The sequence below is a fragment of the Plecotus auritus genome, assembly GCF_963455305.1.
Source record: "Plecotus auritus genome assembly, chromosome: 6".
NCBI lineage: Eukaryota > Metazoa > Chordata > Mammalia > Chiroptera > Vespertilionidae > Plecotus > Plecotus auritus.
The window spans coordinates 84992740-85010063 of record NC_137773.1 but is presented as its reverse complement, the minus strand read 5'-3'; the positions used below and the strand labels follow the sequence as shown (position 1 = coordinate 85010063).

At 52.9% G+C, this 17324-nt stretch overlaps 1 protein-coding gene across 8 annotated transcripts; it reads right to left on the bottom strand.

Annotated features, from left to right (window-relative positions):
* Window positions 1-9117: 9117 nt before the first annotated feature.
* On the bottom strand, window positions 9118-17324 carry SHD (Src homology 2 domain containing transforming protein D). Of its 8 annotated transcripts, none has more exons than XM_080675866.1 (8): window positions 17208-17324; window positions 16471-16682; window positions 15923-16240; window positions 13046-13244; window positions 12779-12967; window positions 11723-11846; window positions 10509-10628; window positions 9118-9484 (listed from the first exon to the last, which is right to left on the bottom strand). In XM_080675866.1, exons 3-8 carry the CDS (start codon window positions 16208-16210, stop codon window positions 9265-9267), a joined length of 1140 nt encoding a protein of 379 aa, XP_080531992.1. In that variant the 5' UTR covers window positions 16211-16240; window positions 16471-16682; window positions 17208-17324; the 3' UTR covers window positions 9118-9264. The 8 variants fall into 8 exon arrangements, with proteins under 8 accessions (XP_080531992.1, XP_080531997.1, XP_080531996.1 ...); XM_080675871.1 differs by having other exon boundaries at window positions 13046-13151; XM_080675870.1 differs by having other exon boundaries at window positions 13046-13151; window positions 16909-17283.

Below are 17324 nucleotides of genomic sequence, written 5' to 3'. Positions count from 1 at the left end.
GCGACCCCCACCCAATGCGGCAGGCTGGGAAATGTAGTCCCGCGCTGGGGTCTCCGAGAGAAGGGGCACCCCTAATCCCTCACCCACCCACCTCCAAGCCTCCACCCCCAGAACCTGGGACGCACTCGGTGACATTGGTAATTGGCAGATATGGCTGAGCTGAAGGGAGTCTGGAGCTGGGAGATAGGATGTCTGGGTTTGAACCCAAGCCCTGCCCTGTGACCTAGAGCCCTTCCTAGTCCTCCTGGTGCCTCAGTCTCCCCACTGGATCACCCACACTGCTGCTCACGCTGAAATTCTACCGAAATCTGGCCCCTGAGATCTGGCCCCTGACGACTCACAACCTTGCATTTACTGAAAAGCCAAGGTCTTTGCCCTGCGGATGTTCAGTCTTCCAATGCCTTCTTTCCCTCCGAGATCTGGATTCTGCTATTCCACCTCCACTGCTCCCCTTCCCCACTCCCCACTCCCCACTCCCCACTGCAGCATCACCTGCCCTTCCAATGCCCCCCCTCCTTCAGGCCAGGTGTGTTTATATATAGTCTTCCAGAAAGATCTCCACTCAGTGGGACACATTCCCACTCACATATGCATATACCTCTCAAACAAAATTTAGAAAACTTTGGGAAACTGAGGCAAAGTGTGGCTGGAAGTGGAGCCCCATGCAGCATTGTTCCCCAGACATCTGCAGCCTGGCCCAGGTGTCACACCTACCTCTGTGTCAGGGACAGAGATTGTGGCGGGAAGTCTGTCAAATGAGAGGGTTAGAGGTGGTGGCGGGTGCCAGCCAGAGAGGAAGGCCTGATGGGCCAGGAATGGGGTCCATGGGCACAGCCCTGGTCCTCCTGGTGCAGTTCTGGGGTGAGTACTTGGGCCTCTCTCACCTCTGCACCCCCTTCTGTTGTCCACCACTCCAGCTGCCTACCCCTTCCCCGCAAAGCTCCTGTAAACCTTAGTCTCTCTGCTCTGCCCAATAAGGCCTGTCTCTCTCTCTGATACTCAGAACCTTAGGAGAGCTGAAGGGGTCTAGCAAGGGTCCTCAGAGGGGGCCCTTAGTATAAAATTTAAACTATGACCTACATACCAGTCTTGGGTGACCTGGCCTCAGTGGCTTCTCTCATCACCACATCACCCCCTCTGCCTTCCCTCCCTCCCCCTTGGCCACCTACTAGCTTGTCTTTTTCTTTTTTTCTAGGACACCAAGCTTGATCCCACCTCTGGGACTTTGCACATGCTGTTCCCTCTGCCTGAAACATTCTTCCCTGGATTTCATCTCTCTATCCTCAGCTGCAATTGTGTCTCAAATGCTAGGAGCTTAATGTAAACTCACCCCTTCTGGGGGATCTAACAGGTGCCAAAAGCAAACTCTTCTTCTACTCAGTCCTCCTCTTCTCTCTTTTTAGCATTCAGACCCCTGCTCAGATGTCACCTTCCCTGAGAGGCCTTCCTTGACCACCCTCAATAAGTAGATTCTCACCTCATCCTTATCCCCTACTGCCACTCCCTCTTCCTTTCCTCCATTATTATTCTTATTTCACGATTTCCTGTGTCTCTCTCTGCCCTCAGGGTAGGGATTTTTGTTTGAATAGGTCATCTCCGTGTTTGTGTCCACAGTGTCCAGAACAGGCACATACAAAGCGACATTTGTGTGGCTGAGAGCTGGGCAGGTCATAAAGTCCATCCTGAAATTTTCACAAGTGCTGAGTTATACTCATTTCACAGATGAGGCCATTGCACCTCAGCAAGAAGAAGTGAGCTTGTAAAAGGTCATACAGACAGCAAGGTTTTAACCCCTTACTGCCTCACCACAGTGACCTGGCTCTGGGAGTAAGACCACACGTGTACACACACACACACACACACACACACACACACACACACACACTGAGAAAGGCCTCACTCACCTCTTCTGCCTCCCGGCCCTGCAAGGAGCCACAGGTCTGAGTGTGCTACAGGGGCCAAGTTGCTGCAGGGGAGGCAGGACAGCCAGGTGACCTTGACCTGTCAGGTGATACAGTCTCAGGCCTGGGAGCAGCTCCTTGTGGAGTGGACCAAGGACAGTGTTACCTTGCCCACCATACGTCACCAGCAGCAACCTCAGCCTGGAGGTCTGTGGACCTCAGAGATGGCTCTTCCAGCAACCACCTGGCAATCTCACTTTGCAGCTGGACCGCGAGTTTCACCCACAGTGGGAACTACTTGTGCTGGGCAACCATGGAGATTCCTGAATTGGTGGAGGCCAAGGGCGATGGAGCGCAGCTCCTGGACACAGGTGTGAGAGCAAGTGGGGAGAAGAGGCAGGGACTTGGGACTTCTAGAATCTTAAGACTGGAATTTCAAACAGCTAGAAACGTAAGCTCTAAATTCAAATCAGATTTTTAGGAACAGAAATCCTGTAAACGCAAGAACATCAAATCATAAATCACAGAGCCAAAGGCATGCTGAAACTTATAACTCTAGACCAGAGCTCTGGCAAACTTGTTCTGGAAAGGGCACTGTAGTAAATATTTTCTGTTTTGTGAACAGGTGGCCTCTGTTGCAGCTACTTGCTCTGCCTTTGTAAGCCCTAGAGCAGTGGTTCTCAACCTTTCTAATGCCGCGACCCTTTAATACAGTTCCTCATGTTGTGGTGACCCCCAACCATAAAATTATTTTCGTTGCTACTTCATAACTGTAATCTTGCTACTGTTATGAATTGTAATGTAAATATCTGTGCTTTCTGATGGTCTTAGGCTACCCTGCTAGCGGTTCTCAACCTGTGGGTCACGACCCACAGGTTGAGAACCACTGCTGTAGAGGATAGTAGGCTAATGGCGGGGCTGGGTTCCCATAAAACTTTGAGCCCTGCCTGGTGTGGCTCAGTTGGTTGTGTGGAGAGGTCACTGGTTCCATTCCTGGTCACCTGACAGGGTTGTGGGCTCCATCCTCAGTGGGGGCTGTGCAGGAGGCAGCTAATCAATGTTTTTCTCTCCCCCCTCTTCTTTCCTCTCTCTCTCAAATCAATAAAAACATATTTTGAAAAAGAACTTTAAATGATATAAATCAAAACAGTGATCATCTATGGGGGTGGTATGTACAGGCAACTTTCTGCAGAGATTGAAACATTCTATGTTTAGATTGATACGTTGTTTATATGTGTGAAAACATTTGTAAGCACTTAAATATTTTAAAGTATAAAATAAAAACTAAAAACAGAACTTTATTTGAAGAAACAGGCAGTGGGCCGAATTTGATCAGCAGGCTGTATAGTTTGCTGAACCCAGTTCTAGAATATCATAATCATAAAGACTCGTGAGTACATATAATTCTGGAGTTTTTATTAAAAACAATTCCAGCCCTAGCAGGTTTGGCTAAGTTGATAGAGCATCGGCCTGAGGATTGAAAGGTCCCAGGTTCGATTCCAGTCAAGGGCACATGCCCAGGTTGGGGGCTTGATCCCCAGTGGGGGGTGATCAATGATTCTCACTTATCATTGATGTTTCTATCTCTCTCTCCCTCTCCCTTCCTCTCTGAAATCAATAAAAATATATATTTTTTAAAAAATGCCAGAATCGTTTTTTTAAAAACATGTCATTAAAGCATATCCTGCATACAAAGGATATAAAGCATAAAGCATACAGCTCAATGAATGTCAGTCTGTTCTGGCTGCTATAACAAAATATTGCAGACTGTGTGGTTTATAAACAACAGAAATTTATTTCTGTTAATTCTGGAGGCTGGAAGTCCAAGATCAAAGTACCAGCATGGTGTTCTGGTGAGGAACCTCTTCCTGGTTCATAGCTGGCATCTTCTCCCTGTGTCCTCTCATGGCAGAAGGGCAAGGGAACTCTCCAAGGGGGCCCCACCCTCATGACCTAATCACCTCCAAAAGGCCCCACCTCCTAGGACTTAACAAATGCATGGGGGCGGGGCGGGGGGGACATATTCAGACTACAGCAATGGATTTGCCTAGCCAGAGCTCACCCATGCACCCACCACCCAGCTCAAGAACTACTTTTCCAGCCCTAGCTGGTTTGGTTCAGTGGATAGAGCATCCACCTGTGGACTGAAAGGTCCGGGGTTCAATTCTGGTCAAGGGCACATGCCTGGGTTGCAGGCTCAAACCCAGTGAGGGGCGTGCAGGAGGCAGTTGATCAATGATTCTCATCATTGATGTTGCTCTCTCTCTCTCTCTCTCTCTCTCCCCCTTCCTCTCTGAAATCAATAAAAATATATTTAAAAAATAATAAAGTGAACTCTTCTCTCTTTAAAAAGGAACTACTGCCGAAACCGGTTTGGCTCAGTGGATAGAGCGTCGGCCTGCGGACTGAAAGGTCCCAGGTTCGATTCCGGTCAGGGGCACGTACCTTGGTTGCGGGCACATCCCTAGTGGGAGGTGTGCAGGAGGCAGCTGATCGATGTTTCTAGCTCTCTATCCCTCTCCTCTCTCTTCCTCTCTGTAAAAAATTAATAAAATATATTTAAAAAAAGAAAGAAAGAAATCAACTCAGAGGTATTTAAAAAAAAAAAAAAAAAAAAGGAACTACTTTTCCAGCCCACTAGATACCACACTCAAGGCCTTCACAGCTACCCAACCACCACCACACTATCCTGATTTCTAGTAGCATAGACCCATTTTTCTGGTTTTCTATTTTATTTCAATGGAATCATAGAGTGTCTTCTCTTTTGCATCTGATTTCATTTGCTCAGTATGTCTAGAAGACTCATTCATGTCGGTGCATGTGGTAGATATTCCAACATGTGGCTCCACTGCCATTTCTCAGCCCGATTTCTACTGATGGGCATGTGGGCAGCTCTGGGACTTGGCTCCCATGATCCAGGCTGCATGGCTACTCTGGAACGTGTCTTTCCGTCAGCATACGTACACAGTTCTGTTGCGCCTGGGACAATTCTAGAATCTTGAACCAAAAATAGAATCTTGCCTTCTAGAATCCTAGGGCTTTAAAATTCTCAGCTCTTAGAACTATAGCTTATAAGGTGTGGTGAACACACTACAATATACAGATGATGTATTATAGCATCATATGCCTGAAAACCTATATAATTTCATTAACCAATGCCACCCAAAAAATCAATAAAAAATGTAAAAACAAATGAACAAAATGGACACTGCAGATTTAAAAAAATAAAAAGAACTAAAGTGTATGTTCTCATTGGGGCAGATCACTCCCTTAAAGAAGCAAAAATTGGTTCTTGGGGAGCAAAGAAAATTTTTCCTTTTCTATGTATCAACTATAAATATGCACATAACGCACAAATAGATTTACAGTATATCTGTGGTATTAAAATTTTATGGGGGAAGAAATTAAGATTTTTTTAAAAAGACTCCTGGAGCGCCAAAACCGGTTTTGCTCAGTGGATAGAGCGTCAGCCTGCGGACTGAAGGGTCCCAGGTTCAATTCCGGTCAAGGGCATGTAGCTTGGTTGCGGGCACATCCCCAGTGGGAGGTGTGCAGGAGGCAGCTGATCGATGTTTCTCTCTCATCGATGTTTCTGACTATCTATCACTCTTCCTTCCTCTCTGTAAAAAATCAATAAAATATATTTAAAAAAAAAAAAAAAAGACTCCTGGAGGGGGAGGGGCGCAGCGTGGGTGAGAAACCCTGAAATAAAGAAATGAATGGTTCTAGAGTCTTAGAACTGCACTATGGTAAACACTTTAAATAAAGAGACGCTTAGGAGTTTGCAGCCTCAGAGTAGACCAGAGAATTCTAGGACCCAGAATTGAAAGGAGCTCTCCAGCTAGGGCAGCTGCGTCGTCTTGCAGATGGAAAAGCTGAGGCGCAGAGAGGGTCCAGTCATATCCAGTGACACACACAAGCCAGCGCAGCAGCAGCTTCTTCTCCAGCCTGGCGCACACACTCCCCACTCTGCATAGCACTGCCTTCTGGGCTGACCCTTGAGCAGGGGCAGGAGACCCAAGCCGATGCAGACAGGGCTCCTGCTCTCTCGGTGGTTTCTGATGGCCTCTGCGCATGCCCAGCCCCTATCAGCCAATGCAGCACCGCCCTGGCCCCCAGCCCCTATCAGATAGGGATCCCATTCCTCTTCAGCTGGCAGGACCGCCCACTGCCTACCTCCAGGGCAGTGTCCTACGGCTGTCCTGGCACACCCTACCCCTCCAGTGATGAGGGGGCCAGTCACCAATGAGCAGAGGCACCAGGCTGTGAGTTGTTGGCAGCTGTGAGTTGTTGGCAGCTGTGAGGGAACGAGCTGGCGCAGGTCCCGCTCCACAGTGGCTTTCCTGCCCCCGAACAGCTGTTTCACAGCCCCCAGCACCACTGCCAACCTGAGAACCTGAAGATGAGGGTTCAGGTGCAGCAGAAGGAGCCTTTGGCTGGGGTCATGCCGACCTGGAAGCATGTCCCCACTCTGCCATTCACTGCTGTGTGACCCTGGGCAAGTGATTGACCCCTGATGATCAGGGTGATGGAGATCACCGTGAGGATGACTGAAGATCGTGACCAGGGTATGGAGCTCATGATGAAAATCCATTTGGTAATTAGTCCACAATAACCCAGCAAGATGGGAGTGTTAGTGTCCTTTTTCAGAAGAGGAAACAGGGTTAGAGTAAGCACCTGCCCAGAGTCAAACAGCACGGCAGGCCCAGGGACCCTGAGGTCCCACACGGGGTGGGAGGCTCTGACCCTGAAGGGAGTAGGAGGCTGGACCCTGCCACCGAACAAACCAGACCTCTGGCTTCCCAGGTGAGCCTCACCTGGTGTCCCTCCTGCGCCACCCCTGCTGTCTGTGTATCGCCCACCTCCTGCCCTTTCACCCCAGGACTCTTCATGCTGCTGGAGGCCGGGGTCATGACCTTGGCTGTATCAGGCTGGGCACCCGGCTCTGGGGCTCCTGCCGCAAGGACACAGGAGAGGGAGCAGGTAGTGGCGCCAGGGAAGGTGATTCTGGAGCCATCCACTGGGGACCCTTCTCCGAGTGGCGTAGGTGGGAACTGCAGCCCTTCACAAGGAGGGACTGTCTCCCCATCTCCCACTTCTGGAAGGAGGGAGGGAGGCTGAGGGCTGAAAAGAGGGGAAGAGGTGGAGAAGGCTGCCCTGTACATCCATTCTTTTCAGAAGCAGAGACAAAGCCCCCGGAGGTGAGCTGAAGAAAAGCCAGGCTCTCTTAGCGGATTGTCCCTTCTTTTTTTTATTTTTTTAAAAAATATATGTTTTTTATGGATTTCAGAGAGGAAGGGAAAGGGAGAGAGATAGAAACATCAATGATGAAAGAGAATCATTGATCAGCTGGCTCCTGCACACCCCTCACTGGGAACCAAGCCCACAACTTGGGCATGTGCCCTGACCAGGAATCAAACCGCGACCCCTTGGTTCATAGGTCGACACTCAACCACTGAGCCACACTGGCTGGGCTGACTGTCCCCTCTTGGTCTTTGTATTCCCTCTACAGCAGTGGTTCTCAACCTTTCCAATGCTGCCACCCTTTAATACAGTTCCTCATGTTGTGGTGACCCCCAACCATAAAATTATGTTCGTTGCTACTTCATAACTGTAATTTTGCTACTGTTATGAATCGTAATGTAAATATCTGTGTTTTCCGGTGGTCTTAGGCTCTACAGCAGCAGTTCTCAATCTGTGGGTCGCGATCCACAGGTTGAGAACTGCTAGCAGTGTCGCCTCATGTTACAATTCATAACAACAGCAAAATCAGTTATGAAGTAGCAACGAAAATAATTTTATGGGTGGGGGGTCACCACAACATGAGGAACTGTATTAAAGGGTCGCGGCATCAGAAAGGTTGAGAACCACCGCTCTACAGCACCATCCTCTGCTGGCCCAGGGGGTCCCAAAGAGGACTGAGGCAAGGCCTGTGGAGGGGAAGGTGCTGGACATCCCCAGGGAGGACCAGCAGGGCCGTACCTTCTATCCACCGCGTTTCCCCATCCCCAACCCTCGGTGGCATCTGGCCCCCAAACCTTGTCCCAGCCCCAGCCCCAGCCCGTCACCCCACTTCTACAGGCAGAATCTCTCCTGGCCCAGGCTTCTCTGGGCAGCCAAGGCCAAGGGGGTTCCTTGAAGTGGGAAGAGGAGCCAGACCCTGGGGACTCAAACAAGACCCCCCCCCCCCCGTGGCTACACAGAATGTGACTGTTCTCAGGAGTCCAGCAGCCCCTCCTGAGACCCCTGTCCTTATTTCTTTGACCGTGGACCTCTCCCATGCCCCCAGAAAACCCAATAAAGGCTCATGAAGAAAGCAAAGCCAGATTTTGTGGCAAATTGGAGGTGCCAAAAAGATTCAAGGGGTCATCTGGAGGTCCCAGGGCAGGGGTGGGCAAACTTTTTGACTCGAGGGCCACAATGGGTTCTTAAACTGGACTGGAGGGCCGGAACAAAAGCATGGATGGAGTGTTTGTGTGAACTAATATAAATTCAAAGTAAAGGAGCAGAGGGGAGAGCAAGAGAACCCTCCACTCTTTCGGCTCCGCGGGCCGGATAGGACAGCCGAACGGGCCGGATCCGGCCCGCGGGCCGTAGTCTGCCCACGGCTGTCCCGGGGGTGGCTGGGGAGGTCCATATGGCAAGGGGGCTCTGTGATGACTCGTCAGCTCCCCCCTCTCATCCTTGGAGGGACATGTCCAATTAGCAGAGAAGCGATGCCCCAGCCTCCAAATTGTGCCCTGAGCAGGAGGCCCCTCTCCCCAGCTGGTACCCCAGGCAGGCTAGGGGATGGGGGTGAGGAGGGAGATGGGACTCCCTGGCACTTACCAGCCTCCTGGGTCTCCTGCCCAAGTCACCTTGGAGTGACACCAGCTGGGCCCAGCTCCCCTCCCCCACTCCTGCTGTTTCCATGGGGACAGATGTCCTTTCAGCAGCAGCATCAGGCCTCAGCTGCCCGCCCCAATGGGGAGGGGAAAACGGGTGGGGGTGGGGCTGGCCTGAGAGCCCTCTCTGGGTTTCTTTATCTTTTTTATCTGGGACTCCACTGACTACAGCTTTCTGAGTTTTGGTCCCGCCCTGTGAGCCATTCAGGCTCCAATCCCAGCTCTTTCTGCAAAATGAGGAGCTGGGGACCCCCTTCTCCCTCCAAGGGTCCCTCTTTTTCATCCTCCCCAGGGGCTGGGATCCCGGCCTCCCAGAAAGGACACTTGAAACACACAATAACTTATTTATTTTCAGGATTGGAGGAGGACCTTCTCACACCATCTTGGACCCTAGGACCCAGAAGGGGGCTGAGGGCGGAGAGCCTGGAGCAGCAGAAAGCCTTTCCCTCTGCCTCCTCCGGGACTGGAGTGAATCAGCCTCAGGGAGCAGGGCCGGGGGCAGAGGCTCCAGCGCAGGGGCTCTGTGTGACCACCGGATACAGCAGGGCCAGGTGCTCGGCGCCCTGCACGGGCAGCGGGCGCGAGCTGTAATGGAGCACCAGCTCGGGCACACTGGCGAAGGGGCCGCTGTGCTGACCCAGCACCAACTGGTTCTCTCGTGTCCACGCAAACTTCAGATGCAGGAAGCCCTGGCTGCTTCTGGGGAACAGCATCACAGGGGGCCTTGAGCACCCCAGATCCCAGCATGCTCTCCAGCCCTGAAGCCACCCCATCATTACTCCTAGAACCCGGGGACTGGTGTCCCCAGATATTTCTGTTAAACAGCCAGTTGATGCCAAGGTGTTGGCTTGCTCCACACAGCAGGAATGCCTTCTATGCTTGTCCAGACAGACCCTGCCAGGGGACAGCCCTCCCCTGAAACATGAACTGCACTTTCTCTCCAAACCTCCTGACCTCCCCACTAGTTAACCCCCAGTCTGGGGTCTCTTTCCTTTCTCTGTCTTGGGTGGGTGGAATGATGTAGAACCTGGGAATCATTTTATCCACATCATTCATATGAATTAAGTACTTCCTGTTTCTGGGGCACTATTCTCAACATTTTTTCATGTATTTTTTTTCCATTTAAACATTGAGTATTACCAGGACATTGATGCTTTTATCCTTTCATAAATGAGGAGACCAAGGCCTGGAGAAGTTGAGTAAATTGGCTAAGGTCACACAGCTAGAAAGTGGTAGAGGCAGGATTTGAACCAGCCTCCAAAGGCCTCTTCAATCTTGGCCTTTTAGGGATGTCGCACTCAGACGCCTAGGAGGATCTTAGAAGTGCTGTATGATCAGACACACCTAGAAGCTTAGGCAGAGAAGCACGCAGAACCAGGGTCTCAAACTCACACGGCTATAGGGCCACTCAGATCCCAGCTCCGGGATAGACACAAGTGAATATACTTTAACCTTTGGACTGGAGAGTCCAAAGAAAACTGACATCTGGTTCTCCATCTCACCCAAGTCCTAGATCTACTGTATGGTTTCCCCTCCATCTTCTTGCATACCTCCCATGACAGGGAGTTCATTCTCAGTAGGTCTTCCTGGAAGCCCCACCAACAGGTCCCATAAGTCCCATCCACTGGCCTGAAAGCTGGAGGCACATCCCTCTGCTCTCACTGAATAGACCCGAAAATATGACGCATGCAGTCCTGCGACCTCCAGGAGGCTGGGGTCTCACCTGAGGGACAGGGAGCAGTCTCGGGGGCTGGTCTCGCTGAGCCGCACGAGGTAGCTGCCTTCCTTGCAGAGCAAGAGGAGGTTCTCGGCGTCTGCCCGGCTCAGGGGGCCGTGAAACCACCTGGGAGTGGGGGCAGGTGTCTCAGGAAGGGCCATCCCCCTTCACACACACTCTGGGTCTGGTGCAGGCACAGCTGGTTAGAGGACTTCTGGCCTCCAGGCAATTAAGAGAAAAGCTCCCTTGGGTTTCTCTAGAGGAGCCTGTTTCCCCCCGGGAGGCAGCTGAGCCCAGGCCCCTGTGGAGCTGCTCCTGCCAATTAACGGTTCCACCTGACCTTGACCTTGGCCTCCCGGGCTGGATAACTCAGGCCCTGCCCTAGTTCCCCAACTTGAATCACTTGCTTATCACTGTCACAAGATTTGCTCCATCCTGTATCCCCACCCAGCTGGACCACTCTTTCCTTAGCATTGTTCTTTAATGTGCCCAAAGAGAGGTAGCAGTGGCAAGCAAGGTGTCAGAGACAGATGAGCATCAGGGACTTCGTGGTTGTTTGTGTTGAAAGAAAATCGAAAAAGAGAATAAACGTTTCACCTGTGCTTCAGTGCTAAGTAGCCAGGTGGGTATCGCCCACCTGCAAGGCTCGGGAATGACTGTGATAAACACAGCCACAGAGCTAGGACCTGGCTGGGGCTTAGGGAGTTCCTCAAGGGCTCCTAGGCTGGAGGGACACAGAGAAGACCCTCACCCTCCCAGCCTCACCCCAGCCCAAAGGTGGGACCTCTTCACAATCCTGTTCTTCCCAGTTGGTATGAGAATATCTCTGGCTCTTAGTTTCTGGGCTTATGAGCCCCACCCAAGTGGAGGAAGGAAATGCCCCTTTACTCTGTTTGAGCCAGGTACCATCTTGGGGGTTTTAAGCGCAAGGCTCAGATAAGTTAAGTGACAGGCTCAGGTCCTGTAGCCAGGAGATACAGAGCAGGGACTTGAACCCAGAGTCTGATGCCAGAGGGAGTTGAGACTCCATCTGATTCTGCTTTGCACCTAGCTAGATGGTCTGGCACACAGCAGGTGCTGGCGCCCAATGAAGATTAGTTGAAGAAATGAATGAAATGAATGAGTGAATGAGCCAGCTCCCCTAGTCTGGTGAGCCTGTAGCTGGTATGGGGCCAGGAGGGATGCAACCCAAGTCTTCCATCTTCAGTGTCCCCACTCACGGCTGTTTCTCCAGGGGCAGGGCAGGGTCCACACGCTCTGCGAGATGGGGGCTTCTGGGTGGGGGTTTCCGCAGCTCCTTGGCCGAGCCTGGCGTCCTTTCCCACTCAGGACTGTCAAACTGCACTGAAGTGGGGAGGGTTAGAGAGCAAAGGTTTAAGTCCAGCCTACCTAGGAGGAGCGGGGTGGGGGCAAGCCAATGGAATTTCAGTAGGAAGGCGGTACCAATGGAATCCAGAAGAGGTGGGGCTGGGGCAGAATTGGGAAAGGAACAACCAATTGACTTTCAGAAGGGGTGTAGTCATCTATAAGTCACTCAGTGGCATAGAAGGGCGGGGCAGTTCATGAGTGACAAATCAGAGAGCAGGGGGCGTGGCTAAAAGGGTGAGTTGGAAGTTCTGTCCCATTTCCGGCAAATCACAGAACTAGAAAACAACTCCCCAATATACAGACAAGTAAACTAAGGCACTGAGCTCAAATTCTTCTCCCAGTCATACAGCACATGGGGCAAAGTTGGGTTCTCACAAGTCTTCCTGGCCCAAGTTATTTTATTTCTTAAAGCTGACCTTATTGTTCCTCCTTTTATAGAAGAGGAAGGCTTGTCCAAACTCACCCAAGTCTAACTGATGACAGCTACTAAGAAATGTAACTCTCTCCCCCAACAACCCCTATGTAATTGAGCACTTTATAGCACTCAATTTCTAAGCACCCTATTCGATAGATACCACAATGATCCCCACTTTACAGGTAAGGAAACAGACTCAGGGAGGTAAAATGATTTGCCCAAGTAAGTGACACAAACCCAGGTCAAAGCCTTCCCCTTCACTATACTGAGCAGAATAATATTGCACTCTACAAGGCACTTCCATTTCCAAGGAAGATAGTTTCTTCTGGGAAGAGAAATGTATGACTCTTAGTCATTCACACTTTAGTGAGAATTAACAAAGCACCAAAGTGGCAGATAATTGGGGTCTACTTGGTAAGTTGAAACAGGGGCTGTGACCAGAGCAGAAAACAGAGGGACTCAAGCATTGAGAGTGCCTGGGCTGGAGAAGCACCTGCAAATGCCTTGGAGATGTGGTCTTTCTTCCACTCCCAGGGCTGATCATACTCATCCGCTGGCCTTTCATCTTCCTGGGGCTGCCGGCTCTGTCCAGGCCTTTGCCCCGAAAAAGGCCTGTCTCCTGGCTCCCCATCCTGCTCCTCATAGGGAGTGTCATACAGCTGCACTGCCCTGAAAGGTAGTTCTGGGAGGCCAAGGACACGGGTCAGATCCCACTCCCACCTGGGACCCTGCCGTCCTCCCCCAAGCCCTGCTCACTCACCACTCACGACCCGCTGGGCATCATAGGGTTCCATGTAGCCATCATCTGGGGGTGGCGGATGAGGCTGGGCATCAAAGGGGTCCGAGTACTCAGTGTCCGCTTCTGACTGGGGAGAGAAGGAAAGCGGGACCAGCCTGGCTCTGGGTACTCCCGCCCTCCCTGGGCCAGCTGACACATCCCCTTCCAGCAGTTCTCTTTTCTGGGGGGAGGAGGGAGTCTCCGCTACCACCCAGGAATGTTTGCAAGAAAGATGCCAGCTTCCCCCACTCCCTTCCTCCATGCAGTTCTGATCCTTCCCAACATAGACCTCCTTGCCTCCTTCTTTCAATATTTTTTTATATATATTTTTATTGATTTCAGAGAGGAAGGGAGAGAGATAGAAACATCAATGATGAGAACCATTGATTGGCTGCCTCCTGCACCCCCCCTACTGGGGGGAATCTAGCCCGCAATCCAGGCATGTGCCCTTGGCTGGAATAGAACCCGGGACCCTTTAATCTGCAGGCCAACACTCTATCCACTGAGCCAAACCGGCTAGGGCAATTTTTGTTGTTGTTGTTAATCCTCACCCGAGGATGCTTTTTTCCATTGATTTTAGAGTGGAAGGGAAGAGGAGAGACAGAGAGAGAGAAACATCGATGTGAGAGACTCGTCCATTGGATGCCTTCCACACGCATGTGCCTGAGCCTGCAACTGGTATACATGCCCTAGACTGGAATTAAACCCGAGACTCTTCAGTCCTCTGGCCAACACTCTATCCACTGAGCCAAACTGACTAGGGCTTCAAGAATTTTATTTTTTTAAAAATATGTTTTATTGATTTTTTACAGAGAGGAAGGGAGAGGGATAGAGAGTTAGAAACATCGATCAGCTGCCTCCTGCACACTCCCCACTGGGTATGTGCCCGCAACCAAGGTACACGCCCTTGACTGGAATCGAACCTGGGACCCTTGAGTCCGCAGGCCAATGCTCTATCCACTGAGCCAAACCAGTTAGGGCTAGGGCTTCAATAATTTTAAAGTTTATCAGCTGCCAGCACTGTTCTAAATGCTCTATATACATACTAGTGACCTGGTGCACGAAATTCGTGCACATTAAAAGGGGATTAATTAGAGGAAATAATTTAATATTGCTATTTGCCCTGTCTCTATAATACAAGTGTCAGAGATGAAAGAAAATTAGTAAAATGTATATGAAAACCTTCCTCCTGTCAGAGTCTGGGGCGCACCACGGGATCCAGAGTCAAGTCCCCACCCATCCACATGTACCTCAAAACCCAGACCCAGCCGCCCTCCTCCCCCCCACTGGGCTAGATCCAGACCAGGCCAGTTCCACCCTTGTCAAGCCTTGCCGGGCAGGAGGCATAGCCTCAGGTCCTCTGGCCTGGTGCCAGGATGGGGGGCATGGCCTGAGGTCCCCCAGCCCAGACCAGGGTGGGGGGCGTGCCTTGAGGTCCTCTGTCAAGGCCTGCCAGGTGGGGGACACAGGCTGAGATCTCCTGTCAAGCCCCACCAGGTGGGGGGCGTGGCCTGAGGCCCCCTGTCAAGCCCCGCTGGGCAGGGGCTTGGCCTGAGTTCCCCGACCAAGCACTGGGGGTGCACCTTGAGGTCCCCCATCAAGCCCCGCTGGGTGGGGTGCGCGGCCTGAGGTCCCCTGTCAAGCCCCACCTGATAGGGGGCTCGGCCTGAGGTCCCCTGGCCTGGTGCTGGGGCGAGGGGAGCAGCCTGAGGTCTCCTAGCCCAGCACCAGGACAGGAAGCGCACCTTGAGGTCCCCTGTCAAGTCCCATGGGGGCTGGGGAGGGCGTAGCCTCAGGTCCCTGCTGATTGCTCGTTAAGGCTCCTTATGGGAACTTGGCCTCAGCTGTGGGTGCAGCCATCTTTGTGATGGAATGATGGTCAATTAGCATATTCCCTCTTTATTAGATAGGATATTTACTTGTCATATCAACATTCCATAGGCACATTATCCCCATTTTACAGATGAGGAAACCAAGGCATAGAAAGGGTAAGTAACTTGCTCAGGGTCACAGAGCTGGTAAGAGGCAGGTTTTGATCCCAGGTTGTCTGAGTCCCTGCCTCCTTCTCCCTCTCTCTGTACCATCAACCCAACACAGTCTCTCCTAACCCTCCCCAAATCCTTCTGTTTGCACTGAGGGTTTGCAGTGATCCTCTAAGAAAAATACTACAGTCCGGCCGGTGTGGTTCAGTGGTTGAGGGTCAACCTATGAACCAGGAGGTCACAGTTCCGTTCCAGTCAGGGCACATGCCAGGGTTGCGGGTTCAATCCCCAATAGGGGGCGTGCAGGAGGCAGCCGATCAATGATTCTCTCTCATCATTGATGTTTCTATCTCTCTCTCCCTCTCCCTTCCTCTGAAATTAATTAAAAATATATATTTAAAAAAGAAAAAGAAAAATACTACAAAAATCATGGGCATTAGAGGCAGGTCTGGAGTTAGACCATGTGACCTCAGGCAAATTGCTCCTTTACTTTTTTGTGAGCCTCAGTTTCCACGTCTGTTAAATGGGAATAATAACAAAGGCAGTTCAAAGAGTAGTGGTGAGGATGTTTTAGTGCCCAGTAGGGGAGCGAATGGCTCAGGTCTGTTTTAGAAAGCATCCTCCAGCTGCCCAGAGGAAGCACGCTGGGGGCAGGGGCCTGGAGAGGGACCTCAGGGAGGAGGACAATGCAGGGCAGAGAGGTAGGTGGACCAGCACTGTGCGCTGAAAAGGACAGACATCAAACTTCGCCCAGCAGGTGAGGGACTGGGAGTGTCTGCGGTCACACATTGAACATGCTCCCCAAAGTCCGGGCCCAGCCTGGTCCTCCCCACCCAGTCTCTGAGGGCCACCCAGCTTCCGACCCTTAGCCACGCACCTCTGCCTCTGCATTGCCCAGCAAGACCTTGGCTCTGGCCACCTCGGCCATGTCGGCTGCCTCCACCTTGATGAGCCGGTGCTTGGGAGAGTCGTACTTGGAGTCCCCGGGCCCCGCAGGGTCTGGCTCCAGGCGGCTGTCCGCGTCCTCGTAAGGGTCCTCGAAGTCCAGATTCTTCTGTTCCAGGTAGGCCCGCAGGATGTCGCTTTCCGTGTAGTCGGGAGTGGGTGGCTGCGGAGGGGGCCTCCGACCGCCAAAGCTCAGGTAGTCCCGTAGCCACTTGGCCATTTGGGCCCGCGTCACCCCAAAACCTGGCTACTGTAAAGGGGAGACACACATGCCCTCTTCCGGGCGCCTTCCTCAGCAGATTCCCCGGCGGGGGGTGGGGGGGGGAGGCGGAGGCGGAGGCGGAGAAGGTGGAAGAGGAGGAAGAGGGGGAGGAGGGGGAGGAGGAGGAGGAGGGTCAGGTGTGCCCCTTGGCTGGGCTCAGGAGAGGGTAAAAGGAGAGAAAAAGGAGGAGACAGAGGAGGTGGGGACGCAAAGCCCACCTTAGCCCGGCTCTGGAAGGCCCGCGGGGGAAGGGGGTGCTCCGCAGGGCCCCGAACGCCGAGCGCGAGGTCGTCCGGCCAAGGCGAGGGGCATCCGCGGAAACGCGTGGAGTTCCTGCGGGCAGCGAGGTCCCCGTGTGCCACTCGGCCACCAGGCGCCTCCGGGAAGCGCCGGGATCCTTCCTGGGGTCCGGGGGTCAGGAAAGCGCCGCCTGCGGACGCCCCAGCCCCGCTCACACCGGACGCCTGGGTTCTCAGCGCAGCGGGGGGCTCCCCCGGGGTGCGGGCGCCCCGCCCAAAGTTGGACCGCCGGGACCTTGACCCCGACGCAGTGTATCTTTTGCGGCGCTGCCCTCTGCTCCGGGGGAGCCCCAATCCCTCGGCCCCCAGCCCCGCCGCCTCGATCCGCCCCGCCACCGGCACAAAGGGAAATTAAACCTGCAGTGCCCCTTCACGTTTTCGGAGAGACTTGACCCGCCGCCGGCGCGCGGCCGGGAGGTGGGACTTCGGGGAGGGGACGCGCAGGCGGACGCTCCGGTCCCCACCAGCCTCGGGCCGTGTCGGGGCAGCGAGGTTAAGGGTCCTCCGCCTCCCCCTCCGCGGCTTCCCCACTCCCTCCCCGCTTCTGCATTCCCCTCGGAGGTGACTGAGACCTTCCGCTCTTCTGGGGAGGGAGGGGAGCCGCTGCCACGGAGGGAGGGGGATGCGAGCAGGAGTCGCGGCAGCTGGACACTGACCCGGAGGGCAGAGGCGGCAGGAGCGAGCGAGGCGCGCGGGCGGTGGGCGCCCACAGGCGCTGACCTTCAGGAGAGTGAGAGGTGCAGAGGCGGGTTGGGGGAGAGGGAGGTGGAAAT